The sequence below is a fragment of the Alexandromys fortis genome, unplaced genomic scaffold, assembly GCF_014885135.2.
Source record: "Alexandromys fortis isolate MF-2015 unplaced genomic scaffold, M_Fortis_MF-2015_v1.1 scaffold_16, whole genome shotgun sequence".
Classification (NCBI taxonomy): Eukaryota; Metazoa; Chordata; class Mammalia; order Rodentia; family Cricetidae; genus Alexandromys; species Alexandromys fortis.
Genome location: NW_026067893.1, coordinates 13,204,619 through 13,227,477, shown reverse-complemented (window position 1 = coordinate 13,227,477; position 22,859 = coordinate 13,204,619). Strand labels below are relative to the sequence as shown.

Below are 22,859 nucleotides of genomic sequence, written 5' to 3'. Positions count from 1 at the left end.
CTCCCTCCCTCCCTCCCTCCCTCCCTCCCTCCATAGCTTTTTGTGACAGGGTCTCACTGTGTAGTCTTGGCTGGCCTGGAACTCGATGTGTAGACCAGACTGGCCTTGAACTCATACAGAGATCTTACCTGGTATCGTATTTCTTGGTCATCTGAGCATATGCACAAGAGTGACAGCTGTGGCTTTGGGAGACTGGAGTAGACCGGCTGGTGGCAAGGGCCATCTCGCCTTCAGAGGCCCAGCCTAACGGAAAGCAGATTTCAATTTATTTATAACACTGGGCCACTGTCACTGTTACCTGAATTTCAGAACCTTTTCCTCACCTCGGAGAGAACTCTCAGAGCCCGGGACATTGCTGTTGGTAGAATGCTTGCCTAGCACGCACAAAACCCTGGGCTCCATCCCAGCCACAGCGTGGTGGTGAATGCCTGAAATCCCAGTACTCAGAGTGGAGGGCAGGAGGATCAGAAGCTCAAAGTCACCCTTGGCTCCGCAGCAAGTTCCAGGTCAGCCTGGGCTACAGGAGACCCTGTCTCAAGGAAGGGGGCGAAGAGTCACCACGTGACTTTCTATAGTTAGTTCTTCTTACTCAGCATGGAGTTGACAACGGCGTCCTTGCTGTGTCATGTTTCCGACCTTCCTGCCTTCTGATGACCCACTAATATTCTTCTGTATTGCTCTACTGTGTTTTATTTTTGTTACTTGTCTACTTTGTTTTTTTTTTTTTTTTTTTTTTTTTTTCTTAGACAGGATCTCTCTATTATGTAGCCCTGACTGCCCTGGAATTTGTATGTAGGCCAGGCTGGCCTCAGACTCACAGAAATCCGCCTGCTTCTGCCTCAGAAAGGGTGCTGGGGTCAAAGATATGTGCCACCACTCCAGGCTGTTACTTAAATATCTCTATTCTCTGGGAATTCCATACATGTGCAGCTCCTGACACGCCACGCTTGTTTGGCATTCGTCAGCTGATGTTTGAGCTGTCTGAGCTGTGCTGCAATGACCTTTGGCATATATAAGTCTTTAGGAAATTTTCAAAACTTGCGTTGGATAATCTGAGCAGAGCGGCTGGATCATGTGTTGTAGAGGTCTATGTTTAACTTTGGAGAGCTGGACAGGCCCTTGGTGAGCAGCTGCATCTCCTCACACCCCCAGCAGCTGTGGATGAGGGTTCTAATGTCTCTCATTACTTGCAAGACTTGCTAATGTGTGGGTTATTTTGTTTTGTTTTGCTTTACCATGGCAGAGGGGGGTGTGACGATTTCTCACTGAGGTTTTGATTTGCATCTTCCTAGTGACTAGCGGTGTTGACTTTTGCTGGTTGTTTTGGTTGATTGCGGTGGAGAAGTTGCTTCTGTACATTTTTATTTTTTCCAGGGCTGAGAATCAAACCTAGGACCTCACATGTGCTAGGCAAGCATTCTGCCGCAGTCCTTTCCATGTTCTTCGTTGGTCAGTTGTGTAAGTCTTTTGAAGAAAAACATCCAGTCTTTGGTCCAGCTTAAGTTCCTTTATCTGCTAGGCGGGACAGTGATTCCAGCCACCTCCGATGGTCATTGCAGAGGTGGCTGAGCCACCATTCAAGCTCTGGCTCCAGGGCTATCTAACTTCTCTGGGCCTCCTCACTCTTCCCCAGTGCTGGGAACTGAGCCGAGCTCCTTGCGCATGCTCCTTAGAGGCTGTGTCTCACTCTGTCTCACTCTGTCAGCATTGCCCAGGGCAGCGCCAACACAACCGTTTCTGTGATTCAAGGTCTGCATGGCCAGAGAAGTTTGTCTCTTTTGGAGAAGGACAGACATAAACTAGAGGCCTGCGGTTAGGAAATCTGCGACTCTTACCAAATATGTAAGTTGGACATTTTTTTAAGAAAGGTACGAGTTTGTCATTCAGTGTAACCATTGTATCCCATCACATCCCAAGAGATGGACAATAATTCATCAATAATTCATTAATGTAGCAGGAGAGGATCTTGTATATGAGAATTTAAGAACTAGGAGTAAAAATTGTATTACAGAATTGAGCCCATGATGTGAATTATTAGTTTTCATAAGCAATTGTTTTGGATTTCTCAGTTCTGTTTTTACCAGAAATGCTCTTTTAACTTCAGCTTCTCTGTTTGGGTTTTTGATTTTTAAGACAGAGTCTCACTATGTGGTCTAGACCTAGAGAGCTGAGCGCCTTGCCCCTCAGGTAGTGCCTGGCATTGAGCACGCAGCAGCGGCTCAGTTTCCCCTAAGCAGGTCTAGTTTTGGTCATAGTAACCCCCTAACCAGACCCACCCCTTCCCTTGTCATGCCCTTTGACACAGATTCCTCTTTCACCCTTTGCTTACCGTGTGATGTGGACGGTTCACTCAGACTCTCCCCTCCGTTGCTGCTGTAGAAAGGATTTCTCGAGATTCCTACTCGTCTGAGATTGCACCAATGGTCAGCGAGATGTGGGGACGTGAAGAAACCACCGCTAGCAGCCTCTCTCCTCGTTCAGCTCTCTAGAAGCCTGGGTTGTACCTCCTGGTCCCTTGTGGCTAACTGTGCCTGCTGCCCTCATGGTACACGGCCACACTGCTGAGACAGATGGGACGGGAGGGCGCCAGAGCTAATGGTGCTGCTAGCGGGTGGTCGGAAAGGGGTCCTAGGTGCCCTATGCTTCTTTTTATTTTTATTTTATTATAATTTTTTGAGACAGGGTTTCTCTGTAGCTTTGGGCTTTTCCTGAAACTAGCTCTTGTAGATCATGCTGGCCTCGAACTCGCAGAGATGCACCCGCTTCTGCCTCCTGAGTGCTGGGATTAAAGACGTGCGCCAGCACCGCCTGGCTTATTTTTGTTTTTAAGATTTATTTATTTTATGTGTATAACTGTTTGCCTGTACCTATGTTTGTATGCCAGGTGTGTCTTGTGTCCACAGAAGCCAAAAGAGGGGTTAGATACCCCTATAGTTGTGAGCCGCCATGTGGTTGCTAGAAATTGAACCCAGGTCCTTTGGAAGAACAGCCAGTGCTCTTAACCACTGAGCCATCTACAGCCCCATCTTTGTTATTATTATTATTGCTATTTTTTATTATTATATTTGTGTGCGTATAGGAATGTGTGGGCACACACATGCCGTGGCATGCATGTGGAGGTCAGAGGACAGTTTTCAGGAGTTGGCTCTGGATTCCAGCGGTTGAACTCAGGCTGTTCGGTCGCCTTGTGCGGCAAACGCTGTTAACCTGCTGGGCAGTCTCACTGAGCCACAGTTCCTGGTTTTGACTGTGCTTAGGTTGATGCTTTCAGAGTGAAGACAGCCGGCACCTCTTGGTGTGGTCGGTTTCTGGCGGTTTTTCTTGTCTGCCTTCTTTCTCTTAGCAGCAAACTGAGCGGATCCTGTCAGCTCACCTGCTTTCTCTTAGTGTGTTCATTCTTCAGAGAGCCCTGCCGGTGTTTGTGTCGCAGGTCACAGGCGGCAGGAGATGCTGGGTCTGTGCTTTGGTTCTTTTGAGACAGGGTTTCTCTGTGTAGTCCTGGCTGTCCTGGAACTCACTCTGCAGACCAGGCTGGCCTTGAACTAACAGAGATCCGCTTGCCTCTGCCTCCAGTGCTGGGAGTAAAGGTGTGCTTTTACTGACCAGGCCAGATCATTCTTAGAGAGGCTAAAAAGTTTTCAGATTCTGTCAGCTCTTTTGGATCTCAGATGAGAGGGCGTGGTCGTCTTACCCAGATCTGCCTCATCAAGTTGAGAGCACGCAGATTGGCCTCCACCGCATCTCTAGGTTCACGTTCTCTGTCTCCAGTCGTCTGTGATCTGTAACAGGAATGTTCCTTCCTCAACCGCAGGTGCCCTTGGCTGGGTCAGGATTTCCTGCTTTATGGACAAAGCTTACTTGTGGCTCCCGCCATTGATTTGGACCAAACCACCCCTCCACACTTCACCCAGAGCATCAGTAGCAACTTGCGTGCAGGCTCTTCGCATCAAAAGTGTGAAGTTCAGGGCTGGAGAGATGTCTCAGTGGTTAAAAGCTCTTATTGCTCTAGGAGAGGACCTGGGTTCATGTTCCAGCAAGCATATGGTAGCTCACAGCTCCTTCTACTCACCTCCCTGGGCTCTTGGAATGGATATTGCGCACATATATACCTGTAGGCAAACATTGTACATGCCTAATAAATTAAAAAAAAAATTTTAAATTTGAAGTTCACATTCATCCTCCACTTAGTTTCTGATAGCCAGTAGCTGGGAAGGAAATACAGCTTCCTTCTGACGCAGCCTCACAGGCTCCTTAACTCTGGATTGCTCATGGCCCAGAGAGGTTAGCCGGTCCAGGTTCATGTCAAAGCTTCCCTGACGTAGTCTAGTTTAAAGGTAGGTCTCCAGGACATCAGTCACTGGAGCCCCACCGGGAGACCTCTGTCCCTTCACTCAGCCATCCTGAGTCCAGATCTAGGTCACTGCACATTTTCAGACCTTTCTTGTCCCCTCTGGCGAGTGGGGACGAGTAACATCCTGTTCCTTCCTGCCGCTGACATGGGCGTGAAAGTAGCTTCTGCATTTTGACGTCTGTCTTCATTGAGTTGACTCTCTGTGTTCTCTTGGCTTGCTTGAGTTCCTCGTAAGGAAGCACGGTGGCTGGGTGTGTTTCGTGGGGAGCTGTACCTTTCCTGTTGTTTCGAACACAGGGACCTTGGAAGAGTTTTCTCAAGAGTCGGGCTGTGAAGAGCCGTGTGTGTGTAAAGGTGACGAAGTTGGCACCTGCTAATCTGTTTCACTCTTTGAAATGGGAATGCATTTTCAGAGGCACTTTCTGGAGGCGAGAGAGACGCCCATGGTCAGAGCACAGGCTGCTCTAGTAGAGGACTCAGGTTTGATTCCCAGCACGCATGTGGTGGCTCACAGCTGTCTGTAATTCTAGTTATACAGGGAATCGGATGCTCTCTTCTGGACTCAGTGGGCACATATGTAAATGTAGTAAAAAAAAAAAGACACTTTGAGCCCTCTCCCCTAAGCTTTGGGAAGAAAGCTTGGCCGACTGCTCCTGCCCTTTTCATAATCGGGACCCCTGCTGAAGTTTTTTTTTTTTTTTTTTTGGTTTTTCGAGACAGGGTTTCTCTGTGGCTTTGGAGCCTGTCCTGGAACTAGCTCTGTAGACCAGGCTGGTCTCGAACTCACAGAGATCCGCCTGCCTCTGCCTCCCGAGTGCTGGGATTAAAGGCATGCGCCACCATTGCCCGGCTGCTGAAGGTATTTTTGAAGTGAATTGGAAATACAGGGTTAGGTTGGGTATCATGTGACACAAAGCTAAGCATCCTTTGCAAGAAGGTGTGTGTAATAGATCATTTGTGTAAGATCCAGGAATTGAGGGAAGGCGCGGCTCCTTAAACTATGCTTCCAGTTTGACCCTATTTAATTTCACCATCCCTTATACTAAAAGGTCGCCTCCAGGTATTGCTAATCGTTACTGGATGGGGACCAAGTAGCTTCACCCTTTTTCCATATCATGAAAAATCGTGTGAGAAAGTTAGCTCATGTTCTGGTACTACCGGGAGAAAGGGAGTTTCACCTCTGAGATGGTTTAAGTGCGTGCAATTCCTCAGCTGAGAAATTGGAGATTTGCAGATAGTGAGGCCCAAGGCCACACGGTGGCGCAAGCCCGTAATCCTGCAACCTATAATCCTGCGAGGTGGTGGTGGGCGGAGGGAAATAAAGGAAATAAAGGTCGTCCTCTGTTAAGTGGCGAGTTTGAGGCTACTCTGGGCTACACAGGACTATGGGGAAAAAACAAATAATAGTAAACAGGTACATACACAGGGTTTTCCAGCCCCTTCATCAAACTTGCCGAACCCTGGCTCAGCTCAGTTTCTCTCTTGATCAGGTAATGGTTTGCTCCATTCTTGTGGCCAGGAAAATGTTCCCAGCACTCACTCATTAGGATGGATTCTTCCATCCGTCTTTCCTTCCTTGCTCTGTGTGGTGTGTATGTATGTGTGTGCCCATGCACTTGTGTATATGTGTGTATACAGCTCACAGGTTGAGCTTGGGTGTCTTTGTCAGTTGCTCTCTCTCTCTGCCTTATTTTGTTGAGACACGGACTCTCACCAAACCTAGTTACATGAGACTTTATCAAAAAACTTTTAGTTTTTTGCCCCCAAGTTGCTTAGACCTTAGAGGAGGAGATAAGCTGGCATCATTGCGGCTGCATGTTCACCAAGGAGGGTACAACATCATGACCTATTCACTTTTTATCTACCTACTTATCTATCTACCTACCCACCTACATATCTACCTACCTACATATCTACCTATCTATCTACCTACCTTCCTACATATCTATCTACCTACCTACATATCTACCTACATATCTATCTACCTATCTACATATCTACCTACCTACCTACCTACCTACATATCTACATATCTACCTACGTGCATATCTACCTACCTACCTACCTACCTACCTACCTACCTACCTACCTACATATCTATCTACTTACCTAACCTACATATCTACCTACGTATCTATTTATTTTTGTTTTTTTGAGACAGGGTATCTCTGTGTAGCCTTGACTGACCTGGAATTCACTTTGTAAACGAGGCTGGCCTTGAACTCATAAAGATCCACCTGCTTCTGCTTCCCAAGTGCTGGGTTCAAAGGCATGCACCACCACCGCCTGGTTATTTTTATCTTGCCCAAAGTTGACATAAAAATGAAAGAAGTAGGCTTTGCTGGAGCCTGGGATCCCCATCTGGGTGTGAACCTCACGGTCGATGTGACCTCGCCCCCCTTGTTTCTGTCACAGCCCTTCTATTATTGTCTCCTTCAGCGCTGGAGTCGGAGCCTACTGCTCAGGCCTCACATACACTAGGCCAGCACTCCATCCCTGTGCGGCATCCCTGGCCCTTTTATTCTAGTGTGGGTTAGGAGACATGAAAACTGTCTGCTGACAGCCTGCTGGTTTCCATTGCTTGCCTCTCCGGTTAGACTTGAACTGTTTACACCCACATTTTGGCACAAAACCAGACTTTTCTGTCCTTCATGGAGTTCAGGGTGCAGCTCCTGGGAGAGTCTGTCCATTGTCAGTGATGCCTAGTATCAGTGTGAGCTTCCCAAGCTCTGGACCCCTTATAGCGGATGCTCCTCCCTGGAGGGAATGCCTGTAGACTGATCTTTCCACTCCAGCAGGACTTTCTTGTTGGGTGGCAGAAGTGGAAACTGTTGCCAGTGAGTTTTGGCTCCTGCAACTTTGACTTCTCTTATTCTTTTAAAACACTGAGATTAAAGCCAAACTGGTAGCCCATGCCTGTAATCCCAGCATTAGGGGGAGGCTGAGGCAGTAGGATCACTGAAGGGCATTCTGCGCTACATAGTGAATTCCAGGTCGCCTGGGCTACAAAGTGAGACCCTCCCTCAGCAAACCCAAATAAGCTGACAATCCACCCAGGCTCCTCTAACACCGACACCTAGGACAAAGCCAGCTCCAAGGCCCCAAGGCCATATCGAAGGAAATACAACCAAAGCAGTGGGACATAGGCCTCGGACCCCGAGTGGAACGAGAGCCGTGGAGCTCCTGTCGTGCTTTCCACACAGGAAGAAGTACCACTCAAGGGACTCGACATACCTGTGTGTCAGCCTCCAACCCCTGTCACGGTTTGATCTTCGCTGCTCTCTTTTTTCTGGCTTTGTTTTTGTTTTTGTTTGAGACAGCCCTGGCTGGCCTAGACTTCACTGTGTATGCCAGGCTGACCTCAGACTTGTGGTAATCCTCCTGCCTCTGCCTCCCTAGTACTGGGATCGCAAATGTGTACCCCGTGCTTTGATTCTTCCCGCCTCTCATTCTTTTTCTGACATGTTCCATGCATCCATGCTCGGCTCCGCCCGGTGTGCTCATTTCCTCACACAAACCTGACGTATGATTCTGTAGCCGCCTTTGTGCCTTTCTGTCCCTCAGTAGCCCTTAGGTTGATCTTTCTACCCAGCCCTTTTATTAATTATTCAGGGCCTGTGTTTGTCTCAGCGAGTGCTTGTCTTTGTCCCAAACCGGGTAACTAAACGTTCTGCTTGCTTTGGCAGCACACACTAAAAATACCAGTCCCCTAGGACTAGACTGACTTCACCTCCGTTCCTCTGGGTGGCTGGAGGAAACCCCGAACATGATATCACAAATGAGCCCGGTGACAATTGTAATTAATATCAAAATACTATTTCTCTGTGTGTCCAAACCATTTGGGAGCGCACAGGCCTGGGTGAAATGCCAGTTCCATCTCCTGTGAGGTGTGCTGCGTCCTTGAATGACTTACCTCATTTCACTCAGGCCTGGGTTTTTCTGTCTGGGACATGGGAACTCTCAATAGCCGCTGGAATCTTCCTTTTCTGCATGTCATCTGATGAGGAACAAGTGATTACATATTGCGGCCAAGGACTGATTTCCCAGCCATCTTCCCTGAAAAGCCCCAGAGGAGGAGAGCAGTCCCAGGCTCTTCAGGATGCTCTGTGGAAGGGACAGGCCGAGTGACTCAGAATTCTGTGCGCGGGTGTACTTCTCTTGCCTCAGCAGGCCTGCTACGCGCCTGCCCTTGTCCAGCTCCCGGACACAGATAAGCCTGGATTCTTGGTTCCTGGCAGCTGAGCAATCTCTGCATTACTGCTTGGCAGCAGTCTGTGAATATTTGTCTGGGGTTGGGATCTGACCCGTGGCATTCCCCACAATAATGGCTTCAGGATCATTCCGTCGGTTCATGGTTTTGTTGCACAGAGATATCTTTCTTTTGACCCCTTAACTTTTCTTGAGGCACATATTTTAAGTATTCCAACTTTTCCATACCCATTTCAAAGTTTTAATTTTATTATGAATTATATGTATGTGGGAGTGTGTATGAGTGTAGTCTCCTCAGAGGCACCAGATACCCCGGAGCTGCAGTTTCAGACAGTTGCTTGTTGTGGGTGCGGAGAATTGAACATGGGTCCTCTGGGAGAGAGCCACTGCTCTTAACCACTGAGCCAACTCTCCAGCCCCCTGTGGTTTTCGATGGTCTTTGCTGCCCATGCTCCTGGAAATGAGGCTGCTTTGGGTCTGCAGAGCACCTGCCACCCCGGAAGCCTGGCAGGTGTCCTGTTCTGACAACACCGTTCTTGCTCTACATTCCTTGACTGTAAAAGTCTCTACCCCCAGCCCTCAGCTCTCCTGCCTAACCTCGGTGGGTCACGTGACCTGTGAGCAGGGACAGTTAGTGGAGACCAAGGCCCAGGAATGTCTCCAGCTTCGTCCCTGTATGGGCTCTGATATATTGAGAACAAACGAGACTCTTAGGAATCGTTCTCAGTCCTTTCCCCTGTAGACCTCAGTTCACCACACGGGGTGCCAAGGCCCCGAGTCTCCGTGGCACCCACTGCCATCAGCTCCAGTGTGATCTCCAAAGGGAATCAGCAGTACCGCCAGGCGATCTGTGCACATAGCCGCGCGGCAGCCACTGAGCCCCATGTCTGCTGATTGGAGTCTCCCCCTGCCCTGGTAACTCTGGTCTTCTGGTATCTTGGCTCTTGTGTCATAAGGAACCCTTGTGCTCTCCCCCAGCCAGCTGAATGCCACCCGCTCCGGCTTCTGCCACCGCAGAGAGGTAGTCAGTCATCGTGGGCTTGTGGAGTTGAGGTGTTGCCGAGTAGAGTTTCAGCGTCCGGCTCATGGTCAGGATTCAACAAATAACCGGCTCGAGTGAAAAGTTACAGATGTACAGGTGGCTTTGTAAACACTGTCAAAAACCTTAGGTGGAAGACATGAAAGAGTGAAAGCCAAGAATATACATATGCTGCAGTGTATTTTAAAACAGGACATTAACCAGAACCCAAAGGGTAGCGTTGGCATTGCTGTCGTGGAGGGTTCTCTGGGGAGAGAGGGTAGAGTCAACAAAGGCTGCCCCAGACATGGCTCCGGGTGATGAGCAGTGGCTAACTTACAGCATTCTGACAACGTAATCCTGCTTAATTCTAGGTTAGTGTGACTTCCTTTTTTAAGTTGGTAAATTCGGCATTTAATTTAATTCTGCATTGACAGGAAGATGACGAAGATTACTTGAAGGAGGGCTTTATTTTTGGCTCCTGGAGTCTGAGCCTGGATCACTTGAGATGAATCTCCCAGCTCCACCTTCAGGCTGGCAGCAGTGGCCCTCTCGCTTCTTAAATCCCAAAGCTGACTGGGTTGTGGCAATGATACTTGTCACTAGGTTGCGGTGATATTTCCAAGGCCTGGCTTAAAGTGAGCTCACCTTCCTAAGACTGCCTGAATTAGCTAGTTCCCCTTTTCTGTCCTCACCCCCGGATCTCATTGCTTTGGGAAGCTTAGTCACCCGTGGGCTGAGGCAAGAAGTAGGTTAGTGTGAAGGATCGTCAGCACTTTCTTCAGAGCCTTTGCTGTTGGTCTCGCGATGACGCCGTGGCGTAAAATGCTGCCTGTGCTCAGAAACGTATAATCTTCCTGAAGATGAACCCAGACAGCCACTGATTAGAAGCCATGTCTGGAGTAGCAGCCACAGAGGGGTGGTTTGTGTGGAGGAAATCAGCCTGTGATACAACACTGATGTAGTTTTGACTTCTCGAGTCACCATTGATGGATTGGTTTAGAAACGCAGGGGTCAGGCGTAGCTCAATTGGTAGAGAGCTTGCCTAGCGTACACGAAGTCTTGGGTTCTGTCCCCACCACCATATTATCCAGGGGTGGCGGTATACTCCTTTCTTCTTTCTTTTCTTTCTCTCCTTCCTTCCTTATTATATATATGAATGGTGGTGTTTTGCCATGGGTGTCAGGTCCCCTGGAACCCGGAACAGATATTATAGACAGTCGTGAGCTGCCATGTGGTCACTGGGAATTGAACGTGGGTCCTCTGGAAGAGCAGTCAGTGCTCTTAACCACTGAGCCATCTCTCCAGCCCTGACTCTTAATCCTAGAACCAGGAAGATGGAGACAGGACGATCAGAGGTGAGTGAGTTTGTGGCCATATGGGCTCTATGAGACCCTGTCTCAAAAGTGGGGGTCGAGAGGCAAGGAAATGTGACCAGGAATGATGGCTCAAGCCTGTAATCGCAGCACTTGGGAGGGAGAGGGAGAGGTTCAGGATATCCTTGACTCAATAGTGAGTTCAAAGACAGCTTGGGTTACTTGATACCTGTCCCAATCCCTCATTCCCATCAAAAAAAAAAGAAATACAGAGTAATTCTGTAACCCATCAGAGAGCAGTGTGGGAGTTGTTTAATGGTCGTATTCCTAGCACTGAGGACAGTACCTGGCAGGTACACTGTGGGTAGTTAGTGGGTGTGGGATTGATAAACGGGGACATTCACACTGGCACCTTTCCTGAGAACCCTAGGTGCCCGTCTGTCTTGTTAGGTCAGTACAGGCTAGAGAGACTCGAGACATATTTCCGCAGTTGGCTTGCCAAAGTAAAGTTGTGTCTCACATGTTTTCTGGCTCCCAGTGGTTGCCGGGAAACAGGAAATGAGGGGAAGGGGTTGAAAACTGTCTCACTGGTCTTCCTGGCAGCTGAGCCTTGCTGTCCAGTCTCATCTGTCTGGTCGTTTAGCCTGTGTGTGTGAGCACGGAACAGACAAGAGCAGACTGTGTGTCTTGAGAATACAGTATTTGCCCTAAAGTGGCTCTCTGGGCTCCAGACAGCCATGGAGGCCCCCACTCTGTACACCAAGCTTTTTCTTCTTTTCTTATAGCAGTGAGGTTAGGGTTTGTTCTTCCGTGAGCCTCATGTAATGGCTCAGCCTGCTCGCCTTATTCATTTTCCTGTCTTTGTGTCCTTGACCGTCAGCTGTGACCTGCAGCAAGCACACTGTGTCTGGCTGGAGTCTAATGAGTAGGTACATGCGTGGCCCGCACTGTGCTTGGTGCTGTGTGTTGCTAATTTCTTGTCCTAGGTGGGAGTTCGAGATGGTAATTTGTGGACATCTTGGTTTATATGAGTCAGCTAGTACATATCGCTGAGGGAAAATAATTGCAGAAGCTTCGACAAGAACTATGTGGACTCTTGAGTTGAGGGAAATACAATTGATCTGCAGTCCAGGCTACTAAAAATTGACTTTGAACTTCAAAGTTCCCTTTGAAAACTGTCATTTCTGAGCTGGGGGTGTGGCATAGCACAGTGGGAGAGCCCTTATCTAGAGAGGCCCTGAGTTCTGTCTCGGATCACACCCAGTAGAGTCACTTCTGCAAGCCCACACCCGAATCTGGACCTTGTGCTAGCGATGGTTCTGGTGTAGGACTCAGGCCTGGGAACGCTCCCACGTGCTGCTAGCTGTTCAGGATGAGGGTTGGCTCGCCGCACCAACCAGGAAAGGTCAGATCAGGTCTTTGTTTCCTGGGCAAAACCGGCCGGTCTTCTCCGGAAAGGAGAAGTCCAGCAAATCTGAGGGAGCGAGCTTTTCTGAACCAAGAGTTGGTTTAAATATAGCTGATGTGTGTTACTGGCAGCTCGGAGGGTGTGGCGGGACTTGTTGTACCCTTTGTAGGACGAGTGAGGAAAGATGTTGGCACCTGGATGTGCCCAGTTTGTTTATGAAATATAAACTCCCCTTATAGTGGGGGGCCCAAGGCAGCAGCCAGGGTTACTACCTGAGCAGGGAGAGATGCCCCTCGAGGGTGGGGACAGCCGTGAACCGCGTGAACTGCGAACCGGCTGCTGTTTATTGAGCGCCACCACAGAAGACTGGGGCGGGGTGGAAAAGTTTCTGTGGAAGGACAGTAACCAGGCTTGAATTTCTTTCCCCGAGGAGAAACAACACCTTGGGACCCAGTCCTTATGCAGAGAAGTACAGTTCTCTTGAGTTTCTCAGACTTGATTTATCTGCCAGCCGGGAGCCCATCAGAGCAGGGGGAGCTAGCAGGCCCCCCTCTAGGTTGGTCTTGGCATCACGGGTTTACTGCACATCCTCAGCAGCTGTCTGAAGTTTCTCCACTGTGCCTGATCTGATGTCATTTCCCCCTTGGCAGACGCCTGGGCTGTGCTGCATCTGAGATGTGTCACGAGAAGGTGGGGGTGGGTCGGGGCCAGGCAGGGGTGAGGGGAGGTAGTGAGGAGAGCAGGCAGCCTGCTGGGTCCCAGGACTCTGTTGACTGTCTCTTCTTTGCTCTGAGAGCACCGAACCACCACGGGCCATGCTCACTCCAAGACCTTAACTTTGGAGAGCCCTTTGTTGCTGAGAGTAGTGTGGACGATGCTGTTACAGGATGCCTTTCCTTTTGGGGCTTAGACAGGTAATTGACTGGTTCTACATGGATCATTGATCTGGCTGGGGACGGGAGGGGGGTGGAGGTGGCGGGTGTGTCGAGTAGGGGGCGTATTTAGAAAGTGTCTCAGTCCTGACGGGCAGCTTTCACGCAGCCTTCTTGCTGGTTGCTCCCAGCCTCCAGAGCCGTCCTATTCTTCACCCCAGTGACCCCGGGGTGACCCTAGGGCTGGAGCCGTGAGCCGCGTGTACAGCTTGGTAAGGGAAAGTGGGGCTCTTGCTCACCCCCCTTTCTTCCTTCTCCATTTTGATTTGGTGAGGTAGGAGAGACTTCTTCCCGGTCCACCGGTTCTGAAGGGACTGGGGGAGGGGTGTGCAGAGGCTCTGAGCCTCCCTTCTTTGGGTGGCCCTGTGACTGAGGGATATCCTGGACACTTCAGGGGGTGGGGTGGAAACTGTTTGTTTTGGCCTTGCTGGCTGATTTACAAGGCAAACAGACTCCTGTGGCAGAGGCTTGATTACTTAGTGGGCCACTGTTTGAAGTGGGCGGGGTGGGGGGCACTCAATTCCTGCTGGTGACCCAGTGTGGAATGAGAAAACAGTAGCAAGGGACCAGCTGCTGTCCCCAGCATAGATACTGCTCCAAGTATTTGTTCCAGGGCTCCGGAGAGCCGGACACCCCCACCCCCTCCTTGGTCTGAGAGGCTTGTCTGTATCGGAATGTGTGACTGTACCCAGCCGCAGGGCTGCCAGAGGGGACAGGCACACACACTGTCTACAGCTTGTCCCTGGGGAAGCGAGGCCACTGGTGAACTCAGGCCCCAGGTCCAGAGGGAAGCCTTGAGGACAAGGTGAGTGGATCTTTAGGGGTTGCCTGGAGTTCTTTAAAGGTGGGTGTGGGCACAGGACGGCAGCAGCATGTCCAAACATCAAACGTGTAGTGGAGACCAGGGGCCTTGAACCAATGATTCTTTGCAGTGAACACTCGCAGGTAGAGATGTATGGGCAAAGGAGTATATGGTGTGACTTGTTAGGTCACACTGCAGCTTCCATGATGAGATTTGTAATTACTTCCCTTTAAAAATTTTTTTTAGTCTTATTTTCTTCCTTTTTTTTTTTCCTCTTGAATTTTATTTCGGTGGAGAGTGCAGGGGTACAGGGTGCATATGAAGGGACAGGCAATGAATGGGATCAAGATATGTGATATGAAAAACAGAATATAAAAGAGTGGGTTGGGGAAAATTCCGGAAACATTGTATTACCGTCCTCATCGAGCTGCAGAGCAGTCCTCTGGTGCAGTTGGTGCAGTGACAGCCCCTCTGTCCTCTGGTGCAGTTGGTGCAGCGACAGCCCCACTGTCCTCTGGTGCAGTTGGTACAATGACAGTCCTGTGAGCACTCTCTCCTCTTCTTAACAAGAGTTGCCTTTAGCCTGCAAGCATGGTAAGATCTGGAGGGCACTGATGAGACGTCAGCTTCCAGCAGTTCTGGAAAATGAATGGATGAAAATCCCCTTTCATTAGCAACTGGAGTACAGTGGAAAGAACAGGACTGGAAAGGCAGAGATTTGCACTCACTCCTCCGTGACTGTGAACCCCATCTCTGAAATGCAAATATTTGCTTGAGGAAGATTTCATAAAAGAATGTGTGTAAAACACTAGTACCTTGGCTGGTTTGTGTGTGTGCGTGTGAGCGAGTGTGCAAGCGAGCGCAGGTGCTCACACAGGCCGGAGACATTGCATCCTGGAGCTGGAGTTACAGGTGGTTTTAGCCACCCATGGTGGGTGCTAGCAATTAAATTCAAGTTCTCTACAGAAGCAGTGCATAGTCCTAACTGCTGAGCCATCTTTCTAGCCTTGCTCACTCATTATTAAAGGACATGTGACTGCCGTGGTACAGGGCCAAGAAGCTGCAGGCCCCTTTGCAGAAGTTGAATGAGTTCAGTGACCATGTGTTTCTGTCATTCAGCACCCTGTGTGCTGACTTAGACTTGAGAAATCATCTTTTTTTCCTTCCTTCCTTCCTTCCTTCCTTCCTTCCTTCCTTCCTTCCTTCCTTCCTTCCTTCCTTCCTTCCTTCCTTCCTTCCTTCCTTCCTTTCGTGGGGGGTGATTGTTCTCTCTGTAACTTTGCCTGTCCTGGAACTTGCTCTGTAGACCAGGCTGGCCTTGAACTCACACAGAGATCTGCCTGCCTCTGCCCTCCAAGAACTGGGATTAAAGGTGTGCACCACCACCACCTGATGGCCATTTCTTACTTTACCAAGATACTTTCATCTTCTATATGGGGGTGGCCAGAAGTTGGAGAAGGCCTGTGTCCCAGAACCCCAGCTCAGCCGAGAGAATGAGATGGTGGCAAGCATTGAATTACCACCCCCGCCCCCAGCACCCTCAGTGATCAGCAGTTTTCTAGACTGGCTTCTGAGCAGTTTCCTGACAAAAGGCTTCTGAATGGCCCTTACCACTCTGAGCTTCTGCAGGCCGTCCCTGCCTGCAGAAGGATTTGTAGCTTACGTAGTCTCGTTATTTCTAGTATCTCTTTACCTGACTGTCCTGTGTTGGGACCCTGTGCTTTCTAAAGGTCCCTCGATGGGACGTGAGAAAGGCCTGTTTTCCTGAGTCTGCCTACATTCATGTTTGAAGCCGTCTCTGCAGAAAGAGGCCATGTTTCTCAAGGAGCGTGGCTTGTTCTGTGACATTGGGACAGGACCTAGTGGACAAGGACCCTGTCTGGTGACGGCGACTTTTCCCTGGGCAGAGCCAGGGGCTGTCCCTTCCTCCAGTGATTGCTCATGAGTTTGAGCCACCCCCCTTTCCTTGAAGAGGTCAGTTTTAGTCCATGAAAACAGTAATTTGGTTATTTCAGAAACTTAATTTGGTTATATTAAAAAAATGTAAAATTCCTTGTCTTCCAAAAATTTCTTCTCATCTCTTAGCAGACTTCACTGGTTTTAATTCTCCATCCCTACACCTCCTGCTGTTTGCTGCTGATCTGTAAGTGGACTGAAAGAACCCTAGATGTTGTCCCGCCTCCATGTCTGTGTCCTCAGTAGCCACTGCTTTTGGGGCAGAGTTCGAACCTGGGCCTCATGGGGAGGTGAGGGGGGTGGCGGACTCAATAGGACACGACTTCTGTTGTTAGAAATAGTGATTCATTCCTTCAAGGTGACTGCTGGGCACGTGATCCCAGGAGACTGAGGCAGGAGAATAGGAAGCTGGACATTAGCTTTGGCTATGTAGTGAACTAAAGGCCAGCCTGGGCTATATGACAATGTAGTGAACTAAAGGCTAGCCTGGGCTATATGACAATGTCTCAAGAAAAGAAGGAAAGAAAAGAAATAATGCCATATTTCCGTATTTCTTTAATCAGCGTTCTCTTCTATGATGTGCATTGCATTATAGATTAATGTATATATTAATATATTGAAATGTATTATGTATTGTACTTACAAATACATAAGAATAAGAACTATATAGCCTTTGCAGTTCTCTGTGTCCATTACAGGAGCTCTGTGTAGTGAATAAAAACATATTTAAGAATTAAAATATAAATCCTGGTCGGTGACTTAATTCTAAGTCATTCGTTCAACTGCGAGAGAGGACCATCCCACGAGCCACACCAACTCCTGAAAAGGCTGTTTGCTCTGAAGTGGCTGGAGTCTGGCGTACTGGCTTCCTTTCCTGGAAGTGCCATGGGGTTTACTAGACCGTTCCAGCTCAGGCTCTGCTTCCCGCTGGCTTTCTGTTTATTATTGTTTGGCTCTTTTGCTCAACACACTTGATTTCAGGAGCTCCCACTGAACTGTGACGCAAGGGCCCAGTCTTGGTTTCTGATAGTGCCTAACTTCTTAGTGTGTGTGGTTTTCAGTCAAGGTTTGGAAATCCTGTTTACCCGCCGACCACAAACACTCATGACATCCTACCTCTGAGTGTGGCTCTGTGGCACAATAGGAAGGCCTGGGATAGACTGGGGCAGGCTCCAGCAGACATGGAATGCGCAGCCCAGCCGCCCCGCCACCCAACAGAGGTTCTGAAGTTTTGGGCCAGGCCCAGATTGTGCTGGGTTACTGTAAACCTGCTGTGGTCAGGGAGCCAACGACTCATTTCTTACCCATCTGGGAAATAAAAACTTTAGGCTTCGCTGCAGGCTGCTGCCTGAGGGACCAATGGTATGGGGTCTGGGTGGGGATTTTGTGTGTGTATTTGGGGGGGGGTCTTGTCGGGGTGTGCCTTGGCTCCACAGTCCTCCGGTCAGGACTTCCTTATGGGTTTTGTTAGAGTAGGCGCACCTGTGATGGCGACCTCAGTCCTACCCTGGAGTTCACAGAACGCAGAATCCATGAGCCGACAGAGCACAGTTACGTCCTTTATGTAGGACGGTGTGCTAAAACTGGGGCAGTTTTAGTGTGGCCGAGGCGCATGCAGGCAGATCTCTTGAGTTCGAGGCCAGTCTAGTCTACAAAACAAGTTCTAGGACAGCCAGGACAATACAGAGAAACCCTGTCTCGAAAACAAATAACAACAACAAACAAAACCAAAAAAAAGCAACAACAAAACGGATAGTTTTGTATGTGTGGGACACACACACAAACCCCTGTGGGCACCTATGACATTTAGCAATGTCGAGATCCTGTTGACTGATTCTGGGCTCAGGGGTGACGGCATAGAGATCCCTAGGGTAGAGACTCCTGACACCAGTCTGCTGCTGTTCTGAGGGAGTGGGTGTCATGGGCCTTAAAGAGGAGGGCTCGCTGTGCAGGTAGGCTGGCTTCGAACTCAGCCCTCCTGCTGCAGTCTCCCCAGTGCTGGGATTGCAGGCCTGCATCACTGTGCCTGGGATGGCTGATGTAAGGAAAGGCGAATGCACTTTTCCTTGCTTCCGAAGCCTGCATTTATGACCTGCCCGAAGACTTGGAATCTTACATCCAATTGCCCCCTCAGTCAGCAGGGACCATATCTCATAGAAATTTTGTGCGTGTGGGGAGGACATAATACCAAACCCTTCTGGACCTGAAATCTCACCTCTTGCCCTGTGTGATGTGAACATCAATCCCCAGCAGGGCCAGATCTCAGTCTTGCCCAGATAACTTACAGCTTACACGGCAGGCGGTAGTTACTGTAATAATAGAATATATTTCAAGGTAGTACCCCTTACAGTTCATTGTAAACTGATTCATAATAGACCCATCCTGTACCCTTTCCTAAACCATCTGAGGCTAGTTTGGTGGTGGTGGCACGTGCTTCTAATCCCAGCACTTGGGAGGCAGAGGCAGGTGGATCTCTGTGAGTTCAAGGCCAGCCTAGTCTACAAAGCAAGTTCCAGGGCAGCCAGGGCTGTCCAGAGAAACCCTGTCTTAAAAATGAACAAACAAAAATCCAAGGCTGTCTTAACCACTAAGCAGATTCTCTTTAGAGAATCCTTGTTTCTTTAAGTTTTTCAATCCTGGAGACAGCCTCTGTGTCCCAAATCTCTTTATTTATTTTTTAAATCTCATATCTATTTTGGAGAGGCCATTTTTAATGTCACTCTTTGTAGGAGTAAGCAGTTACCTTGAACAATGTTGACCTTTTTATGCATAAATCTCCAGCCCTGGATTGGAAGCCGCCAGCCGCCTGAGGTGAGCTCTGGTGAGTCTCGGCTCCAAACAGGAGCCTCTGCTGGTGGGATGAGGACAAAGACGGTGCTAAACCGAGGATCAGAGTTAAAATGAGGAGTGACATGTGGCTTGTGCGTGTCGCTGCTGGTGGGAGTGGTGGATCTCGTAGAATAAGTCACAGCATTCGTAGCTCAGGGCCCCCTGAAAACAGCACCTTTTCCTGTGAGGCAAAGAAATGGGTATTTTAGAGCTGAGAGAGATGGCTCCGTGGTTAAGAGCCCTGGCTACTCTTTCAGATGACCTGGTGTGATTCCCAGCACCCACATAGTAACTTCAATTCCAGGGACTTCAATACCCTCTTCTGGCCTCCACGGGCACCAGGCGTGCATGTGGTGCACAGACATGCATGCAGGCAAGACACCCATGCACATAAAAATAGGTCTAAAGAAAGGAGGGGGTTTTTGTTTGACCAAGAGCCATTTTCAGGGTTCTATAAAGTCACTGATAAACTGGGTGATCTCAGGGTTGGGTCTCTCAGTTGATGGCACTTTAGACGTTTTACAGGTGACAAGGGCAAGCTGGCTAAGAGGTTTGAGGAGTTTGAGTGCCCACACGAGTGTGAATTTTTATGTGTATACATGTCACCATTTGGAGAAATGACCCCATGGGCTTTTTTGAGTTACAAGTCATTTAGGGGTGACGGGTGACATAGGCTGAGAACGCCTCAGTAGTCATGCCCAGGTGAGACTCTGGTTCTAGCCCTTGCGTGCGTGCACACACACACACACAAACACACATACTGAATTTTGTTCATTTAGATTGTACTTGCAAAGGGGCAAGATCAACTTGAAAGACCCTTTCTCTGTGTGTGGTGGAGATGCTCAGATGACTGTAGGGGAGGGGGTCAGAGGCCAACCTTAAATGTCCTTTCTTGGGACTGGCCCACTGTGGGTTTCGAGACAGGGGGCTCACTGATTAGGCTCACTAGCCGGAAAGTCTCAGGATCTCCCCGTCACTACCTTCCTAGCCCTGGGATCACGAGTGTGTGCCACAGTGTCCAGCTTTTTTGTGGGTTCTGAGGACTGAGCCGTCTTCCCAGTCCTCTCACTTTTTGAGGTAGGGGAGCCCAGACAAGCCTCAGTCTCACAGAGGTGATCTTGAGCTACGCTCCTCCTAGGATTCTTTGTCCCTCTGCCTGGCTGTGTGTTGTGCTAAGGACTGAGCCCAGGGCTTCATGCGTGCGACGCGAGCACTTCACCAACCGAGCTACAGCCCTGATCTTGAGTGTTTAGGGCTCTTTTCAGCAATAAAAATCGAAACATTAACTTTTTTGTTGATTTTTATTGTTGGTGGTAGTACTCTGTTTTACTTTTGTCTGTTTTTATTTTTTGTTTTGTTTCATTTTACTTTTTGATATGGGGTCTCACTGTATGTGTAGCCTTGACTGTCCAGTCTGGCCTCTAACTCAGAGATCCACCTGCCACTGCCTCCTGAATCCAAAAATAAATATTTTACGATTTGCTTTTATTATTATTATTTATGTGTATAAGTCTTTGATTGTGTACAGGTGCCCATGGGGGCCACCAGAAGGCACTGCATTGGTTCCTATGAAACTGGGGTCCCTAGTGATTGTGAGCCACCTGATGAGGGTGCTGGGAATTGAACCCTGATCCTTCTGGAAGAGCAGCGAGCACTGTTACCTGCCAAAACATCTCTCTAACCCCTGTATTTCTGTTCTTATATGGGTATTTTTTACTTTAAAATCTTGGTGCTCCCCACCCCCAAACTTCCTTCCTTTCCTCCTTCTTTAAATGAAAAATAAGCGCTGGGAAGGTGGCTCAGTCGGTAAAGTCCCAGGCTCCTGTGTGAAAAGCTGGATCGGGCTGGAGAGATGAGAGATGGCTCAGCGGTTAAGAGCACTGGTTGCTCTTCCAGAGGACCCCAGGTTTTATTCCTAGTACCCACATGGCAGCTCACAACTCCAGTTCCAGGGGATCAGACAACCTCCTCTGACCGCTGCAGGCACCAGGCACTCAATGTGGTGTACATACGTACGCATAGGCAAAACAGCCATATACATAAAACAAATATATATGATTTAAAAAGGTAAAGTTACCTGGTGGGGTCAAAAATAGACAAGGAGCAGCTGCCTGCACCCCTGCCTGCGCCCCTGCCTGCACCCCTGCTTTCACACTGCCAGCACCCCTGCCTCCAGTCTGTTTATTTCAACGTAATAAGGGTTGAACCCCCAGAGGGGGTGGGGGGGTACCTTACTGAGTGGACTTTAAGAAAACCTTGGGGTGTGTTGCAACTTTGGATTTTCACTCTGGGATTTTCCTCTGGGGTCAGGTGACTCTTTGTGAGGATGTTGTCCAGGTTCCTAATAGCAACACAGGAAATGGATTTTAATCTCTCTGCTGGCTGCTCCGTGTGGGGCTGTTTAATGAGGACCCAGTTATGACATGGCTTCAGCAGTAGCAATACTGGCCAGGTGGGAGTGTGCCGACTGAATGTGCCATTTATTTCTAAGATGCATGTTTATGATTTATTGTGTTTTTTACAGAATGGGACAGAAGGTAAATGGTTTAATGTGCTCTGGTGGGTAACTTTTGGGCGTGTTTGGGATTCTAGAAAGAACATTAGTTCTCATCTGTTATGGAAAGTATGGACTGTTTACTGGATGCTTGGTGTACACCCAAGATAGCGGGTCTCAAACTTGAATATATATGACATGCATGACCCAGGCAGTGTTTTATTTACTTTTTTAAAGTTTATTTATTTTTTTTAATTTTGTGTGTTTGTGTTCTGCCTGCATTCGTGTTTGAGCGTCACATATGGACCTACTGTCTGCTGAAGTCAGACAGACAGCTGTGAGTTGCCGTGTGGCACTGGGAATCACACCCAGGACGTCTTCAAGAGCAACAACTTCTCTTAGCAGTCAAGCCATCCCAAAAGGAGATGTAGACTCGGCTGTGGCAGGAGCTGAGGGGGAATCAGGATGGCTGCTCATTTATTGAAAAAAGGACTTTCTACTCGAATTGTATAATAGTTTAGCCACAGGCAAGGTTGAGAGCAGACTGGCTCAATGATTTAGGTACAAAAATGGCCATTAATTGATGGGGCCTCACTCTTGCTCTTCCCAAAGACTCGGAGTGCTTTATGACTTTGCCTGTTGTACTTGTTCAGGGCCCTTCTGATTTCTGTAGCCTTATTTTGTGCTGCCAAAACAAGCATTGGTTGCCAGCTTTCCTTTGCTTGTATTCTCTTCTCATAGTTTATTCTTCCTTTTGGGCTTTAATTATTTGAAACTTCATCTTTGATTTGCGTGTGCTCATGTGCCGATGCACAAACGTACAAAGGTGTGCGTGCACAAATGTACAAGGGTGTGCATGCCACACGTGTGTGTGTGTGTGTGTGTGTGTGTGTGTGTGTGTGTGTGTTTGCTTGAAGGCCAGAGGAGAGCCTTGGAAAGTCTTTGATGGGCGCAGAGCCTAGGGATCCACTTGTCCTGGTTCTCCAGTGCTGGGATTACGAACGCACCTGCTGGGGTTTACATGTTTGCGGACTGTGCTCGAGGACTCATTCTTGCAGGTGCTTTTCCTGTTGAACAGTTCCTTACACTCCTTCCCTGCTGCCCTTTTCCTAGAGAGGGTCTTACCCTGTACCTCAGGCTAGCTTTTTATTCATGATGACCCTCCTGCCTCAGCTTGCTGAGTTCTGGAATTAGAGGTGTAAGTGAGCACACCTGGCTGAAACCTCCTACAAAGGTCTTCTCTGAGCACTCCATTATCATGAGTTCCTTTTCCTCCCAGCTGCTATTATCATATTATTTGTTGAGTTTTCCAAGTTCTGTTTGTGATGGATCGTATTTTTATGTATTTTGTATTTTACTTGTAAACATCTTCAGTCCAGCCTTCTTTGTGGGACCCCTTACTGTGTGTCTTAGAGTTTCTGCTGTGATAAAATTCCATGACCAAAAGCAACTTGGGGAGGAAAGGGTTTACTTCAGCTCAGGGCTCCACGTCACAGACCATCATGGAAAGGAAGTTAGGGCAGGAATCTGGAGACAGGAATTGA

General features: G+C 48.7%; 2 protein-coding genes across 10 annotated transcripts in view; both read left to right on the top strand.

The window, feature by feature from the left end:
- The window catches only part of Borcs7 (BLOC-1 related complex subunit 7), a 172,979-nt gene that overhangs the window by 86,759 nt on the left and 63,361 nt on the right, over positions 1 to 22,859 (top strand). The window lies entirely within an intron of this gene.
- Positions 1 to 22,859, top strand: part of Wbp1l (WW domain binding protein 1 like) — a 57,429-nt gene that overhangs the window by 11,067 nt on the left and 23,503 nt on the right. Inside the window, exon 2 of one of the 9 annotated variants that reach the window (XM_050146501.1) lies at positions 1,375 to 1,458. The exons of 4 other annotated variants lie outside the window; for them this stretch is intronic. Coding sequence is in view for 4 of the 5 variants with exons in the window: in XM_050146430.1 (XP_050002387.1) it covers positions 12,978 to 13,216 (239 nt within the window). In the remaining variant the exon portion in view is untranslated. Of the gene's footprint in view, positions 1 to 1,374; positions 1,459 to 12,251; positions 12,300 to 12,962; positions 13,217 to 13,786; positions 14,040 to 22,859 lie in introns of those variants that run through there. 4 more of the 9 variants (XM_050146476.1, XM_050146430.1, XM_050146483.1 and 1 more) reach the window with 4 other exon arrangements.